General features: G+C 42.5%; 2 protein-coding genes across 5 annotated transcripts in view; both read right to left on the minus strand.

Moving 5' to 3' along the window:
• The window catches only part of LOC115170853 (uncharacterized), a 46,687-nt gene extending 41,588 nt beyond the window's left edge, over positions 1-5,099 (minus strand). For 2 of the 3 annotated variants that reach the window (XM_029727186.1, XM_029727184.1), the window contains exon 1: positions 4,691-5,097. In XM_029727186.1, coding sequence (XP_029583046.1) covers positions 4,691-4,728 — 38 coding nt within the window. In that variant the 5' untranslated portion in view covers positions 4,729-5,097. Of the gene's footprint in view, positions 1-4,690 lie in introns of all 3 variants that reach the window. The other variant, XM_029727187.1, reaches the window with a different exon arrangement.
• Positions 5,100-5,533: 434 nt separating this feature from the next.
• Positions 5,534-17,023, minus strand: part of cpt1a2b (carnitine palmitoyltransferase 1A2b) — a 51,110-nt gene continuing 39,620 nt past the window's right edge. For both annotated transcript variants that reach the window (XM_029727183.1, XM_029727182.1), the window contains exons 15-19: positions 15,119-15,247; positions 12,126-12,281; positions 9,445-9,558; positions 9,194-9,286; positions 5,534-8,844 (exon numbers count right to left, since the gene is read on the minus strand). In XM_029727183.1, the coding sequence (XP_029583043.1) occupies positions 8,734-8,844; positions 9,194-9,286; positions 9,445-9,558; positions 12,126-12,281; positions 15,119-15,247 (603 nt within the window). In that variant the 3' untranslated portion in view covers positions 5,534-8,733. The remainder of the gene's footprint in view (positions 8,845-9,193; positions 9,287-9,444; positions 9,559-12,125; positions 12,282-15,118; positions 15,248-17,023) is intronic.

Raw genomic sequence — 17,023 nt, forward strand, 5'->3', positions numbered from 1 at the left:
TGACTGACCTTCATGTCTTAAAGTAATGATGCACTGTCGTTTCTCTTTGCTTATTTGAGCCATTCTTGCCAGAATATGGACTTGGTATTTTACCATATAGGGCAATCTTGTCACAACTGACTGGCTGAAACAAATTTAAGAAGAAAATACATTTCACAATTTAACTTTTAGCAAGGCACATCAGTTAATTGAAATGCATTCCAGGTGACTACCTCATGTAGCTGGTTAAGAGAATGCCAAGAGTGTGCGAAGCTGTCATCAAGGCACAGGGTGGCTACTTTGACGAATCTCAAATATATTTCGATTTTTGGATACTACATGATTCCATATGTGTTATTTCATAGTTTTGATATCGTCACTATTATTCTACAATTTACAAATTTGTAAAAATAAAGAGAAACCCTAGAATGAGCTGGTGTTCTAAAACTTTTGACCGGTAGTGTACCTCTGCTGCAGAGGACAAGTTCATTAGAGTTACCAGCCTAAGAAATTACAGCCCAAATAAATGCTTCAGAGTTCAAGTAACAGACACATCTCAACAACTGTTCAGAGGAGACAGCGTGAATCAGGCCTTCATGGTCGAATTGCAACTACTAAAGGACACCCAGAAGAAGATACTTGCTTGGGCCAAGAAACACGAGCAATCGACATTAGACTGGTGAAAATGTGCGATTTTATTTTTTGTTCCAACCGCAGTGTTTGTGAGAAGCAGAGTAGATGAACGGATGATCTCTGCATGTGTGGTTCCCACTGTGAAAAATGGAGGAGGAGGTGTGATGGTGTGGGAGTGCTTTGCTGGTGACACTGTCTGTGATTTATTTAGAGTTCAAGGCACACTTAACCAGCATGGCTACCACAGCATTCTGCAGCGATACTCCATCCCATCTGGTTTGCGCTTAATGACCCAACACAACTCCAGGCTATGTAAGGGCTATTTGACCAAAAATAGCCCTTTGACCAAAAATTCAGAAGGATCGTGAGGCCCCACTTTCACGGTCTGTATTCAAGATCAAGCAAGCTTTTACCCTTCTGCTCCACAGGAAGTTTCTGTCCTCCCTAAGCTCGCCTTAGGACACCTGCGTTACCATTTGACAAGTGTACCGCCCCAGGCAAAATCCCCACCTGCCACTGTCCCCAGAGCAGGTTGCACCCGGCGCGAAAAACAATAAAGAGTAGTGGTATTTCACCGGCGGCCGAGGCCTCCCACTTATTCTACAACTCTCATGTCTCTTCACAGTGCCAGACTAGAGTCAAGCTCAACAGGGTCTTCTTTCCCCACTGATTCCATCAAGACCATTCCCTTGGCTGTGGTTTTGATAGATAGTAGATGGGGACAGTGGGAATCACATTCATCCATTCATGCGGATCACTAATTCGATGACGAGGCATTTGGCTACCTCAAGAGACTTAATTATGTACCGCCGTTTACCCCCGCTTCATCGAATTTCCTCACTTTGACATGAGGGGGTCAGTCACCCCACGTGTGATTTGAGTGCGACTGCGACAGGTGGGTACGCTCCTTTTGAATTTCATCAAGTTGACATTCAGTGATCCGTGCCCAGTGGGAACCTAGGCTTCTTCCGTCTGTTTTATAGTTTCACAGCAAATCAATGGCCGTGGATGGTACTACCCATATCAGATGTAGGCCTCCCTCTCCAGACAAGCTAGAGATACCTCTCCCCACTTCGTAGGGCATGAGCCAGATCCATGCAATGCCCTATCACTGCGGGGCCAATGGGTTTAGTCTCTGCCTCAAGTCTAGTGAGCATAGAGGAGACCTCCCCACCTACAATGCGAGCGCTGTAGCTGGGGAGATCTGCGAGAAGGGCCCGGCGTGCGTCCGGAGTTGCCACCGACAACCGCCGGACCCAACCCCCCACCGGTCCGCCTTCCGTCCCGCCAACGGACACCACCCTGACGAACCCCCGCACGCAGCCCCTTGCGAGACCATGCACGAGAGAATGCGGGATGGGCCACACAACGAACTTCCAATGGTGGCGAGAGGAGGGCGACAGAGCGACTGCTCCCCCAGCCGCGGCTCAAGCCCAGCCTCGCATCGCACCCCAGACCGACTGACTCAGCTCTTAGAGCCAATCCTTAGCCCGAAGTTACGGATCTTTTTTGCCAACTTCCCTTATCTACATTCTTATAACATGCCAGAGGCTGTTCACCTTGGAGACCTGCTGTGGATATGGGTACGGCCCGGCGTGAGATTTACACCCTCTCCCCCAGATTTTCAAGGGCCAGGGAGAGCTCACCGTATGCCACCGAAACCGCAACGCTTTCTAGGGCTTGGGCCCCTCTCTAGGGGTGAACCCATTCCAGGGCGCACTGCGCTTCACAAAGAAAAGAGATCTCTCCCGGGGCTCCTGCCAGTTTCTCCGGGATCGGTCGCGTTACCACACTGGATGCCTCGTGGCGCTGTCTCCGCCAGTCCGTGGACATTCTGAAAGTAGTTTGAGTCCAGTAGTTCACATGACCAAGGAGATATTGACATTTTAAATATAAAAAAAATAAATGTAAAAATGTGTGAGATGAAAATGGACAAACGAAAGGGTGTGCAATATAGAAGGGTAGTCAGTGGACATTCCGAACCTTGTTTGAAGTCAGTAGGTCACATGACCAAGGAGCTATTGAAATTAGAAAGTAAAAAAATGCATGCAAAAACGTGTGCGAGGAAAATGGACAAACAAAATGGTGTGCAATGTATAGGCCCCCTGAGTGTATATTCTGAACATTGTTTGAGGTCAGTAGGTCACATGACCAAGGAGATATTGAAATGTTACATTTAAAATAATTCATGTAAAAACGTGTGAGATGAAAATGGACAAACTAAAGGGTGTGCAATATAGAAGGGTAGTCAGTGGACATTCTGAACCTTGTTTGAGGTCAGTAGGTCACATGACCAAGGAGATATTGAAATTAGAAACATTGAAAACGTTATTCATGTCAAATTGCGTGAGATGAAAATGGACAAACTAAATGGTGTGCAATGTGTAGGCCCACTGAGTGTTCATTCTGAACCTTGTTGAATTCAGTAGGTCACATGACCAAGGAGCTATTGAAATTCAAAAATGTTAAGTAATTTAAATTAGTGCAAGATATAAATCAACAAAAAAAGTGTGTGCAATGTGTGTCTAAGCGATCGGGTTAGCTAGAACCTGTTTTAAAAGTAATGGTTAAAGAGCTATTAAAATTTGAAAAATGTGATTTGTCACTATGTTGACGGTCCCTAACTGCTGTTGGTGGACGTAAGGAAAACTACAGGCGAATATCCGTTTAATATCCAACCTGAATCTGCCTTTACCTCGGTTCCTCCCACTGTGACTCGGAAAGCATGCAGTTTAGGGTACAGATGAAATAGGCCTAGATGTGCAGTTTTACAGCTAATATCCTGTAATTCTACACATATTGCCATCGGATGGAGGCAAAGGCTTTCTGTTTTTAATATGATAACTGATGAGCATGGTAATTCGACCATGCCTGCAAGTTTACATAGCTGGACTAATTTACCAATAAAAAATGTTTTTGGTGACATTGGCTAATTGAGTGGCTGCTGACGCACAACCAAATTTCGAAATTGCACCTTGTGTATTCTATTATTCTAACTCAAGTGGAATCGATAAAAAAATGCGTCACATCCGGCTGCGATAGGGAGTCCCTTTGGGCGGGGCACAATTGGCCCAGCGTCGTCCGGGTTTGGCCGGGGTAGGCCGTCATTGTTCAGATAATTTTGTGAAGTTTAAAATATACTGTATCTGCATACACATCAGTGTGTGTGTGTGTGTGTGTGTGTGTGTGTGTGTGTGTGTGTGTGTGTTGTTTCTGACAAAAAGAAGAGTGACGAGAAGAGTATCTGCATGAACGCTTGTGTACAACAGTGAGTTTGTGTGTATGTGTTTGTTTTTTTATGCTAATGTAAATCTTGTCATCCGTTTCTTTGTTTTTGCAGCAGCAGCAGAGGTAACGGTGCATGAATTCTACATACCACTAGGTTGACTAGACAAGGCAGATAGCAGCACAAAGACTATCCACAGAGTAGAACACTATACAGATGAGATGCCTTGTCAACCACCCATCTCTCTCTCTCTCTCACTGTCATTGTTGGATGTGTCAGCTAGAGTGCATGTGCCAATCCCAGAGTGGGTACACTGGCTATTTAAAGCAACATTTTCACATCAGTAGAGTTGTATTTTTTTATATACCATACATGGGAATTTAACACCCCCCCCCCCAAAAAAAAAACAGTTGGCCTGCAGGCCAAAACCGTCCTGTATGTGAATCTTTTGACCCCCAAAACAGACAATCACCTGGAATTCAGCTAAACGTGTTTAATTTAGGAAATATGTTCCCAAGTATTCCCACGAATAAAAATAGACGTGGTCGTGTCTCAATGTAATCAAGGTATGAAATTGTTGTTCCTTTCAAATACAATCCCTTTTGGGGCTTAGATGATCAGTTTGCAGTGTAGGACTACCTATAAATTATTATAATGACGTTCCAGCCCCCCGACCATTCACTTAAACAAAAACCGACCTGCGTCTGAATCTAGTTGCCTAAATGCCTACCCCTGGTATAAAAACTATTACATTTAGGTTGTGTAGAAATGTTATTATTAACAAGCCTATAACAATTACAAAGATGTTGGCATGGGAAAACAGAAATAGATCGAATATCAGCAACACCTTACCTTTTAGTGTCTGCTCTGGAAGTCTTGCACGCGTGCATCTTGACATTACTTTCACTTTTGTAGACTACAGCGCTTTTGTAGTTTAAACTGCCACTCCGGCCCTCCTCTTCTCCCTAAATGTGAAAAAAGGTCCCTGTACCACTTGGACATTCTAGGTACTTCTATGACCTCAGGGAAGTCGGCATTGAAACCTCAACGACCCTTACTAGCTCCACGAGGCTACATTCACATATCGCGGAAGGAATAGGATGTTATTGGAGTTCTAATCCAACGTCATAAATTGACGTAGACATGTCGAGCCTCCCCGCAAATAAATCAACTAGTGGAAATAATAAACTAAAGAAGCCTGCGTAAATGCCATTCGCGGACTCACAGTTCAGGTATTTTTCGGTCAGTGCAGTTGGCTGTAATCTCAGAGCTGAAAAATAGGAAATTTCCCGTTACACTGTGGACACTCATTACATGGATGTCTCGATGCATTAGTAACAGTTTCCGCATGGGAATTATGAACGTATTTGAATGGAAATGACTCATTTGCAATACAAACATGAATCATGTATTTTGTATCCCATTGTTATAACCTAATTCCTTTTTTTTTATCCCTATTGACTATGGATTACGTCATCTCTCTGCGGAGCAACTTCTCTGCTGACAAAAGTTAACAAATATCTTCACATAGTAGAGGAAGATATGGAGTGGAGCTGCATGGGTGCTCTTTGATATCACAGCATCTACCCAAATCACTTCGAAATAATTTTAGGTTGGAGCAGCTGTGTCCATGGTAGCTCATGCATGCTCAAGGAATGACACACACACGGAAAAGCATAACACAGAACCAATTAATTTGCTGCATTGTTGTTTATAGGCGGAATGGCAACATGTTGATCCATAGATGTTTTTATTGCTACTGCCAGAACCAGCATATGGCTCTAGACACAATAGTGTGCACATGGTTCTCTTTCTTTTTTACCTGCAAAGCTTAGGATCAATTCCTCCCACAATATCACCACCAGTGACTGCTGTCAATTCAAGGGAATTGATTCAGGCCTATATCTGGTTGGTAAACGTAGACCATTCATTCAACTAGACCACTGGGCTGTTCAATTCCGGTCCTGGAGGACCAAAACGCTTCTGGTTTTTAATTGCACTCACCTGGTGTCCCAGGTCTGAATCAGTCCCTGATTAGAAGGAGAAGATGAAACCCAGAAGTGATTTGGCCCTCCAGGACCAACATTGAATAGCCCTGATCGGGCATTGCTCCAATCCAAGACTTGAAACTAAGCCCTTCTCCTGAGCTGAAATTGCCTTCCAACCAATAATTTCTGGATGTTCTTAATCAGCAGCCAAGAGAGCAGTCAACTTTGTCAACTTTGTCACAAACAGTACCTACTAGGCCATGAAAAGTATTCAATTCATACTACCATTACCATTGGTTAAAGGCATTTTTACAGTCACGTTTACATATAAATAATTCTTAATATGCAAAATTACTGACAATAATATGAGCGTCCTACTTACTATACATACAACAAACAAAAAACGTAAACATCGATTAGGTTCCATCCACCTAGGTTCTGAGCATCACAGTTTCCCAATCCTTGTCCTGGGGATTGGGAAACATTTAGTTTCCTTGCCCTAGCACTGACACACTTGACTCAACGAATCATCAAGTGATTCGTTCAATCAGGTGTGTTAGTGCCAGGGCAAGAACACTTTTTTGCACAATTTTTGGGTCACCAGAACCAGGATTGGAAACACTGACACATACATTAAACTAGTGCTGCTGGGTCGGCTGGAGCGGACAGCTATAGACAGAGATCTGTATATAATGATGAGATACTCATGTCTCCACCCCAACAATGGGAGTCGTTATCCCAAAGACGGGAAGGCAGGCGACAAGCGTAGGGCAAAAATAAGCCCAAAGGCTTGTTTTGGAAAGATTTTGGCGTGAGTGAAACGTTGTGCTTTGCCTCTTCCTCTCTGCTATAGATGATCCCATTCTGGGGAACTTAAAAGGACCCCCTCCCCCCAGAGGAAGTTGCCACTACTATTTTGACGTAATCATCAACAAATAGGGCACTGAGTCAGTCAGTGTAGCTAGCTAGCATGCTAACATTATCTAGCTATCTATCTTGCTAACATTATCTAGTTAGCTATCTTGCTAACCTTATTTTGCTAGTTAATGTTACCTGTTGCTGTTTTTTTTTACTACACCAGTAGCTAGCTACTGTAGCTCTATGGCTGGTTCTGGATTTGTCATAAGCATTGATTTAGGGAAACTTCGCCACAGATGGAAAACACTGGCCTATCTTTGACACCACCATCTATCGTTATCGCCAAAGTTTTGGCATCTTCCACAAATTATGGCCTCGACTCCACCATAAAAAAACAATTCCACAGAATAATATGAAGCTCCAGTAATATTTATAACTATTGACTGCTGATATGCATTTTCGACATTGTAGTGCAACCTTTGGTACAGTAGGTAGGCTGCTGGCAGATTTTGGCTGGGGTACAGCAAAGCCAAGTCAGCCCATGCTTATGGTTCTCACAGGGGAATTGAAATGATAGGCCACAATGACTTTGCTTACATTAACTATAAATTCCTTTAATTTTCTTTCGCTGGTGCCTTTTCATTATCTGAATAGACACTTGTGGTTTCTAGCTAACCTTACACCAATCAAAACAGTGGAGCCTGTAGTAAAGCAAAACTTTAGTTGTCAAAACCATTCAGAAACGGGGGGGGGGAAGCAGGTTTGCAAAATGCCATCATATCACGCATTTATACCATTTATAAAATGGTCAAATTTATATTTTTTTTAATACAGACTAGCAAAAAAATAAGTAAACATTTACAAATGATCCAATCGCGAAGAGGAAAAACTTTGCAGCGGTTTCTGATGAATAAACAATGCCATGCTGGTGGGTGGTAACATTTAAATAAAACCCAGCCCTGAAACAAAACGTAGGCTCTGGCCATTGTCTTTCAACTCGAAAAAGTGGATTTCTACCGGTGAGGGTGTTTAAAAACAAAAAATGGACCTCGCCCGTAATCAAAAAGCATCTCAGTGTAGTTGTGCTGATCTAGGATCCATCTCTGTCCATATACTCTTATTAATTATGATCTAAAAAGGCAAAACGGTCCCTACATCAACACTCCTAATCTGAGATGCTTTATGAATACGAGCCCTGGAGATGATCCCTAGCCAAATAATTAAGAAGATATCCTGGACAGGGTTGGGATCAATTACATTTCAATAAAGTAAATTCAAAAGTGATTTTTATTAAAACAGAAAATCAAATAAGTGCTTCTCCTTCTCTTATGTATTGAGAAATCATTGAAAAATCTAATTGAATTGTTTTTAAAATCACTGAATTTGAATTTACTTCCTGAATTGATTGAATTGAAATGGAATTGACCCCAACCCTGCCCCTGATATCTTATCCTAATGATGTTCACTGCAGCCGACCCATTCAGTTAGTGATCTACATTCAAGTGAGAATAGAGTTAAACCAAAATTACAAGTCCGTCCCGATTCTTTAAACTTCCACTGCTTCTCCTATAGCTTTATTTTTTAACTAGGGAAGTCTTTTTTGAGGCCAACTTAAAAGGACTTTTCAATAAAATATTACAACTCTTTCCAACAGTAGTTCACGTTCAAGATGATAAAATAGAAAAGAAAAGCCATAATGGTTGGTTCACAAAGAAAGAAAAACAAGAAAAAAAAGGTTATTGCCTACCTCTGACCTATGTGGGGGTAACCTCCCCTCATTCTCTTCTCTTTTTGTGGAGATCTCTCTCTCTTTCCCATCCCTCCTTCCCTAGCTGTCTGCCTCATCTTTGCTTCCTATTGCACTTCTCCATATCTTCACCTCTCTCTCTGAGCAGAAGGGAACATCTCTCATCATTCCATCACACCGAATCTCTTAGGGCTTTCTTTATACAGAACCACGCTCAATAGAATATTATCGCACTGTCAAAAAAAACAAAGCAAACCCCTACCCCCATCCCAACCCATGGTCCCTTCTTTCCCTGTAAGTGTTCACTGCTGTTTCTTGTCCTGGGCCTGTGAGTTCTCTGACTTAGCTGGGGTAAGCACAGAGAGGAGATCCAATAGAGCCCGACTGATCTGGGCCCCGAACCGGTGGGAGTCCTGAGAGAGAGAAATAGGAGATACAATGATTTGACTTGGTTTATTTCTGGGGAGAAATATGATGGAAAAAGATGGAGAGAGAGAGAGAGATTTTGATTTGGCTTTACTTATTGGGAGGGGGGGTTAAAGACTTGTACAGATAGAAGGGAGGGGGAGGGATAGATACAGTAGATAGAGAAAGGGAGATGAGGGGGGGGGTCTTTAAAAGGGCACATTCATAATGTTCAGCTGGCCATGCATGATTTGTGTCCGTTTATAAGAGACAAAATGTGTAGCTTGTCAACGTTTCCATTTGCTATATGCACGTTAACATCTGTCACCAATACATGAGTGTATAATACACACTAACCGTCTCAGAGAAGGAGTGCTTGCAGGATACATGGTAGTTGATCATGTCCTCTCCTACGATAATGTACGACACTCCGTAGCCATCGTCTGCCACCTGGAACAGAGGTAAGAAGTGGGGAAAGTAGCAAAAGGGTGTGTGTCAGTTTGCGTAGGGGTGTGTGTACTCACAGGGCCAAAGCTTCCCCAGGTAGTTGAAGTCTGGGTAGAGGTGTGTGTGTGTGTGTGTGTGCGTCGAGGTGTGCGTTTACTCACAGGGCCGAAGCCTCCCCCCAGAGATATAAAGTCTGGGTGATTCTTCATGTCAAACAGCTCCAGCTGCTGAACCGGAGTCTGACTGGTGGAGAGACGCCAGGGCTCTGACAGCACCTAGATGGACAGACACACAGAAGGATCTAGGTGTTGTCGGAACTCTAGCAGACGCTTTTAACCAAAGCGACTTACAGTCATGCTTGTATACATTTTTTTTTTTTTTTAAGTATGGGTGTATCTTACTTCAGACCCTACAGGATATTGACAGAACCTGACACACAAACACCAGGGCCTGATTAATGCAGGGGCTTACAGGGGCTCAAGTTAAGGAACCTCTTTACTTGGCAATTTGACTGTTAAACTCAAGGGTACACTAGCAATACACTAGCCAGTCCTGAATTGAATGGAACTGCCATCTATGGATTATATTTCTATGGTTGTTTGCAGCTGTCAAGTTTGCCTTTCTCAAACTTCCAATTACAATGTGGGAAAGACACATTTTGGAAAGTAAATGCCTACTGCTGAAAAGACAAAACTTATTTGTCTGTGAAACCAATAGAAAGTTTTTTTTCCCTCAACAACTTCCAATTTTGAGCAAATAGCAGCACTGTTTATCAAAGTAGCTTATCTTGAGACAGGCTATTGCCACGACGAGCGCAGAGCCATCACCAGTGAGTAGCCTTCATCTTCATCATTGGGTGAGTCAGTGCTACTGGAAAGTTTCCTTAGTAGCCTACTGTAGCCTAGTGCATTCGGGAAGTATTCAGACCTCTTCTCTTTTTCCAGGTTGTTACGTTACAGCCTTATTCTAAAATGGATTCAATTAATTGTTCTCCTCATCAATCACACACAATAACCCATAATGACAAAGCGAAAAGCAGGTTTAGAAATTTGAGCAAATCATTCAAATCATTGCAAATAAAAAAAACTGAAATTATATACACAAGTATTCAGACCGTTTGCTATGAGACTCGAAATTGAGCTCAGGTGCATCCTGTTTCCATTGATCATCCTTAAGACGTTTCCAGAACTTGATTGGAGTTCACTTGTTGTAAATTCAATTGATTGGACATGATTTGGAAAGGCACACACCTGTCTATATAAGGTCCCATTGTTGACAGTGCATGTCAGAGCAAAAACCAAGCCGTGAGGCTGAAAGAATTGTCCATAGAGTTCTGAGACAGGATTGTGTCGAGGAACAGAACTGGGGAAGGGTACCAAAACATTTCTGCAGCATTGAAGGTCCCCAACAACACAGTGGCCTCCATCATTCTTAAATGGAAGAAGTTTGGAACCACCAAGACTCTTCATAGAGCTGACCACCCGGCCAAACTGAGCAATCGGGGGAGAAGGGCCTTGGTCAGTGAGTTGACCAAGAACACAACGGTCACTCTGACAAAGTGCCAGAGTTCCTCTGCGGAGATGGGAGAACCTTCCAGGAGGACAACCATCTATGTAGCACTCCACCAATCAGGCCTTTATGGTAGAGTGGCCAGACGGAAGCCATTCCTCAGAAAAAGGCACATGACAGCCCACTTGGAGTTTGAAAAAACGCACCTAAAGGACTCTCAGACCATGAAAAAGATTGAACTCTTTCGCCTGAATGCCAAGGGTCACATCTGGAGGATGTGACGCTTGCCCCATACTTAGTGAAACATGGTGCTGGCAGCATCATGCTGTGTGGATGTTTTCCAGCGGCAGGGACTGAGAGACTAGTCAGGTTTGAAGGAAAAATGAACAGAGCAAAGTACAGAGATCCTTGATGAAAACCTGCTCCAGAGCACTCTGGACCTCAGACTGGGGCGAAGGTTCACCTTCCAACAGGACAACGACCCTAAGCACACAGCCAAGACAACACAGGAGTGGCTTTGGGACAAGTCTCTGAATGTCCCAGCCAGAGCCTGGACTTGAACCCAATCTAACATCTCTGGAGAGACCTGAAAATAGCTGTGCAGCAACGCTCTCCATCCAACCTGACAGAGTTTGAGAGGATCTGCAGAGAAGAATGGGAGAAATTCCCCAAATACAGGTGTGCTAAGCTTGTAGCATCATACCCAAGAAGACTCGAGGCTGTAATCGCTGTCAAAGGTGCTTCAACAAAGTACTGAGTAAAGGGCATGAATACTTATGTAAATATGATACATTTTGTATTTTTAATGCATTTGCAAAAATTTCTAAACTGATTTTGCTTTGTCGTTATGGGGCATTGTATGTAGATTGATGAGGAAAAACAACAATTTAATCAATTTTCGAATAAGGCTGTATCCTCTGTGTGTCTCTTCATTGGCCTGGCCTGGGCTATTGTTTGCATTCAAGACCAGGTCGTTTTTATTGATCTCCGTTTGTCAGTGTCAGAGTAGCCACTCATTTTGGTCATTTGTGTAGTATTAAAACAAGATTCTGCTAATAATGTCTTATGTCATGTAAATGATGTATAATTGCATGAAATGCGTTTATCATAGGCCAATTTTTTGGGGACCCTGCTAAAAACATTTCCCCATGTGTGGAAATTCAAAAACAGCAATTATGGCTTCATAAAAATTGGTATTTTACTTCAACAGTAAATGTAGCCATGCACTGCTACTGAAGTTAACGAATTGCATCTTTATGTGCTGATTTGTTTACAGAAAATGAGGGTGTGCCGGGAAGGGGGATACTGTTCTTGCTAGCATGTTAGCACCTACCTCTGTTAGGAACGGTGACTCCACCCCCAGGTATTTAGACACCACGTACAGGCAGAAGAGGTGCCTGTCAATGCCGGACCCTGTCATGGCCAATCGGTAGAGGTTCTGGTGCTTCTCAGCAGCCAATCGGAACAGCCGCCTGCAGTGCTCCGGCCCCTGTAATAAGATAACCTGTCTGTTAGAAGTGAGATAGGATGAATTATGATTACAGTTGATGGTAGTAGTGGGGCGAAAGAGGTTACTAAAAAACTAAAAAACAATTGTAATATGAGAATGAAACCCCCATAAGAGGTTAATGTAGATATTTATGGTGTGAAACTGGTTCCGCTAGGCTAGGAGATTATTATCGAGTTAATCCTCATTATTTTAATGGATATATGCTAATTACTGTTGGAGTATTTTATTTCTTTAGTTGAGTATGTAGTAGTTTAATTCTGAGGTGCAGATAATGCAGTTAAGTGCAGTTATCCATCAGGCATGAGCAAATCTGTCATAAACCTGGAGCTAGATATTCCAATTGAGATTATGACTTACAATTTTCGAATATTTGGTGAAAACTTGATCGTTCCATGAGACAAGTGTCAAGGTAGAGAACAGCACTTCTAAAATGAGCTAATAAAACTTAATACATGCTGTGCTAACTGGACATAATCATTAGCTAGATCCCAAATGTGATATTTTAACTTATTAGCATCCTATTGATGAAATGTACAGTACCAGTCAAAAATTTGGACACACCTACTCGTTCATAAAAATCTATTTTGATTTGTTTAACACTTTCTTGGTTATAACATGATTACACGTGTTATTTCAGAGTTTTGATGTCTTCACTATTATTCTACAATGTAGAAAATAGCACGAATAAAGAAAGACCATTTGAATGAGTAGGTGTGTCCAAACTTTTGACTAGTACTGTACAGTCGTGGCCAAAAGTTTTGAGAATGACACAAATATTAATTTTCACAAAGTCTGCTGCCTCAGTTTGTATGATGGCAATTTGCATATTCTCCAGAATGTTATGAAGAGTGATCAGATGAATTGCAATTAATTGCAAAGTCCCTCTTTGCCATGCAAATTAACTGAATGCCCAAAAAACATTTCCACTGCATTTCAGCCCTGCCACAAAAGGACCAGCTGACATCATGTCAGTGATTCTCTCGTTAACACAGGTGTGAGATCACTCTGTCATGCTGATTGAGTTGGAATAACAGACTGGAAGCTTCAAAAGGAGGGCGGTGCTTGGAATAATTGTTCTTCCTCTGTCAACCATGGTTACCTGTAAGGAAACACGTGCCTTCATCATTGCTTTGCACAAAAAGGGCTTCACAGGCAAGGATATTGCTGCCAGTAAGATTGCACCTAAATCAACCATTTATCGGATCATCAAGAACTTCAAGGAGAGCGGTTCAATTGTTGTCAAGAAGGCTTCAGGGCTCCCAAGAAAGTCCAGCAAGCACCAGGACCGTCTCCTAAAGTTGATTCAGCTGCGGGATCGGGGCACCACCAGTACAGAGCTTGCTCAGGAATGGCAGCAGGCAGGTGTGAGTGCATCTGTGCGCACAGTGAGGCAAAGACTTTTGGAGGATGGCCTGGTGTCAAGAAGGGCAGCAAAGAAGCCACTTCTCTCCAGGAAAAACATCAGGGACAGACTGATATTCTGCTAAAGGTACAGGGATTGGACTGCTGAGGACTGGGGTAAAGTCATTTTCTCTGATGAATCCCCTTTCCAATTGTTTGGGGCATCTGGAAAAAAGCTTGTCCGGAGAAGACAAGGTGAGCGCTACCATCAGTCCTGTGTCATGCCAACAGCAAAGCATCCTGAGACCATTCATGTTAGGGGTTGCTTCTCAGCCAAGGGAGTGGGCTCACTCACAATTTTGCCTAAGAACACAGCCATGAACAAAGAAGGGTACCAACACATCCTCCGAGAGCAACTTCTCCCAACCATCCAGGAATTGTTTGGTGACGAACAATGCCTTTTCCAGCATGATGGAGCACCTTGCCATAAGGCAAAAGTGATAGCTAAGTGGCTCGGGGAACAAAACATCAATATTTTGGGTCCATGGCCAGGAAACTCCCCAGACCTTAATCCCATTGAGAACTTTTGGTCAATCCTCAAGAGGCGGGTGGACAAACAAAACCTCACAAATTCTGACAAACTCCAAGCATTGATTATGCAAGAATGGGCTGCCATCAGTCAGGATGTGACCCAGAAGTTAAATTACAGCATGCCAGGGCAGATTGCAGAGGTCTTGAAAAAGAAGGGTCAACACTGCAAATATTGACTCTTTGCATTTACTTCATGTAATTGTCAATAAATGCCTTTAACACTTATGAAATGCTTCTAATTATACTTCAGTATTCCATAGTAACATCTGACAAAAAATATCTAAAGACACTGAAGCAGCAAACTTTGTGGAAATGAATATGGGTGTCATTCTCAAAACTTTTGGCCACGACTCTATGTCCCAAAACACTTGTGACAACACAGTGAACATAATGTAGGCCTACCTGTTAGGGTAGCATGGGGTTACTTGCCAACTGCGAAATGGCGGCAATGATTTTGCACTGACGCATCGCCACAGTTAAATGACTACAGAGGAAACACTGGTGTGAAGCACAAATGTCTTGCATCGCTCTCATCTCAATATCTGTGTCAAAGGGCTAATATTTTTTGCCTCTTGACATATGGATATTGCATATGTCAATATCACAATTTGAATTCAATTAATTTTACAGCTGTAAGAGTCATCATTGTCTGAAGAAAGAATGCAAATCCCTTTGAGTGAAACCCGTTTCTTCCTAAATGACCTTATTTATACTGGAGTGAAATCTGTTTCAATATCAAGTGTGAACACATTCATTCCGAAGTGAACGCGACTCAGCATCAATAACACAGTAAAACCTGTGAAACCTATTTTCACTGAGCCACTGGGAAGGTTCTAGAAGAACTTATGAGCACCATTAAAACACCCCCCAATCAGTACGCCTACCTCTCCGCTCTCCACAGCTTTGACAAAGGCACAGCCCTCATTGGAGCAGGACCGTACAGTCTCAGTCCTCCCCTCTCGGAACAGCCGTGTCATGGAGGCCTCGTAGGTGAGGCAAAACGTCTTACGATCCTGGGAGACAAAAAATGTAAAGGGAACATTATTAGTATAATTACCTGAAATGACCAGTATTCTTCTCAATGTTCATGGATGGTAATAATGTTTTCATGTATTTTCTTTTTCAAACCTTGTACAGCTCAGCATACTGCACAATTTTATTATAAAGCAATAGCCAATTTCCGTGGTAGCCTACTCTAATTCCATTCCTAGTTGCAAGATGTTGTTATTGTAAAATGTTATTGTATCGTGACACATTTTATTCAGTTGAAGTAGTCTAGTAATGTCAGCAATCTCTTAAACAAACACCTGTGTTCTATGTAAGAGTGGGAGAGGAATGATCGTTTCCTTGTCAGAAGGAATGAAAGAGACCTTTACTAGAGGTCACGGACACCAGTGGCATGATCCAACTAGTCCCTGGTCTTTCCAAAAATTCCTAACAGTTTGACATCTTGTTTGAATAGTGAGAGGAGATAAAACTGGGGAAGATACCATGTCAAGAGGTATTAGTAGGGAGCTGGCAAAGAAGGATTCAGAAGGTATATTTAGCTACAGTACTTACCCAAGACTAAAGCATGCATGGAATTCAGAGATTCAATTAAAATAAGAATGTAAAGTGGCCAAATAAATCAGCTACAGGTCTTTTTCAATGTGCTTGAGATACAGTATATGTGGAGGAAAGCTTTATGGAGGAAAACTTGGGTTAGTACCCCCATCTGCCTTCTGAATGTGTCTTTCAAAGAGTAGCACCTTTACCAGGGGATTTCCAAAACGGAATAAGATTACATCATACGTGCTACCTGTCCCAGACCTGCTGTTTTCAACTCTCTAGAGACAGCAGGAGCGGTAGAGATACTCTCAATGATCGGCTATGAAAAAGCCAACTGACATTTACTCTTGAGGTGCTGACTTGTTACACCCTCGACAACTGTGATTATTATTATTATTATTATTATTTGACCATGCTGGTCATTTATGAACATTTGAACATCTTGGCCATGTTCTGTTATAATCTCCACCCGGCACAGCCAGAAGAGGATTGGCCACACCTCATAGCCTGGTTCCTCTCTAGGTTTCTTCCTAGGTTTTGGCCTTTCTAGGGAGTTTTTCCTAGTCACCGTGCTTCTACACCTGCATTGCTTGCTGTTTGGGGTTTTAGGCTGGGTTTCTGTACAGCACTTTGAGATATCAGCTGATGTAAGAAGGGCTATATAAATACATTTGATTTGATCATATCAATAGGGACCAGTGACATCACTTTGAGTTCCATTTTGTTCAATTTTGTAGTGGCCGCCATCTTTAGGACCGCCCATTCTGGCGCAACTAGTCTGGTCAAAGACGGCAACTTAACGCCAAGATCGCCCATCTAACCACACCTGGAAAACCAAGATATCTTGACAAGATTGGCAAGAATACTCTGTTGTGATCCATATCTCGCTCCTAGCGAGCTTTTCACAGCACCTAAAATCAGCAAACAAAATCCTCCCTCATACTATAGATGGAGCTAGCTAACATTAATGTGGCATTACTGACATAGCTACTAGCTACTACTAAGCTAGCTAACTCTACCTTTTTCTGACATAAACAAACTCGCGTGAGTCGCGGCAACAGGCAGCTGCTTCGTGAAAACGAATAATAATGTCAGCTAGATTATGATTTAGCAACAGAAGCTAGCTAGCTTTTATTGGAAGAATTCAACATTGTGTGTGACGCACTGGGTTAGCTGCATCCCTTTTGTTTCATATGAAGTATGACAGCTGGCTCAGCTAGCTAGCTAATGTTGGACAAATC

Source organism: Salmo trutta, chromosome 32 (assembly GCF_901001165.1).
Source record: "Salmo trutta chromosome 32, fSalTru1.1, whole genome shotgun sequence".
In the NCBI taxonomy this organism is placed as follows: Eukaryota; Metazoa; Chordata; class Actinopteri; order Salmoniformes; family Salmonidae; genus Salmo; species Salmo trutta.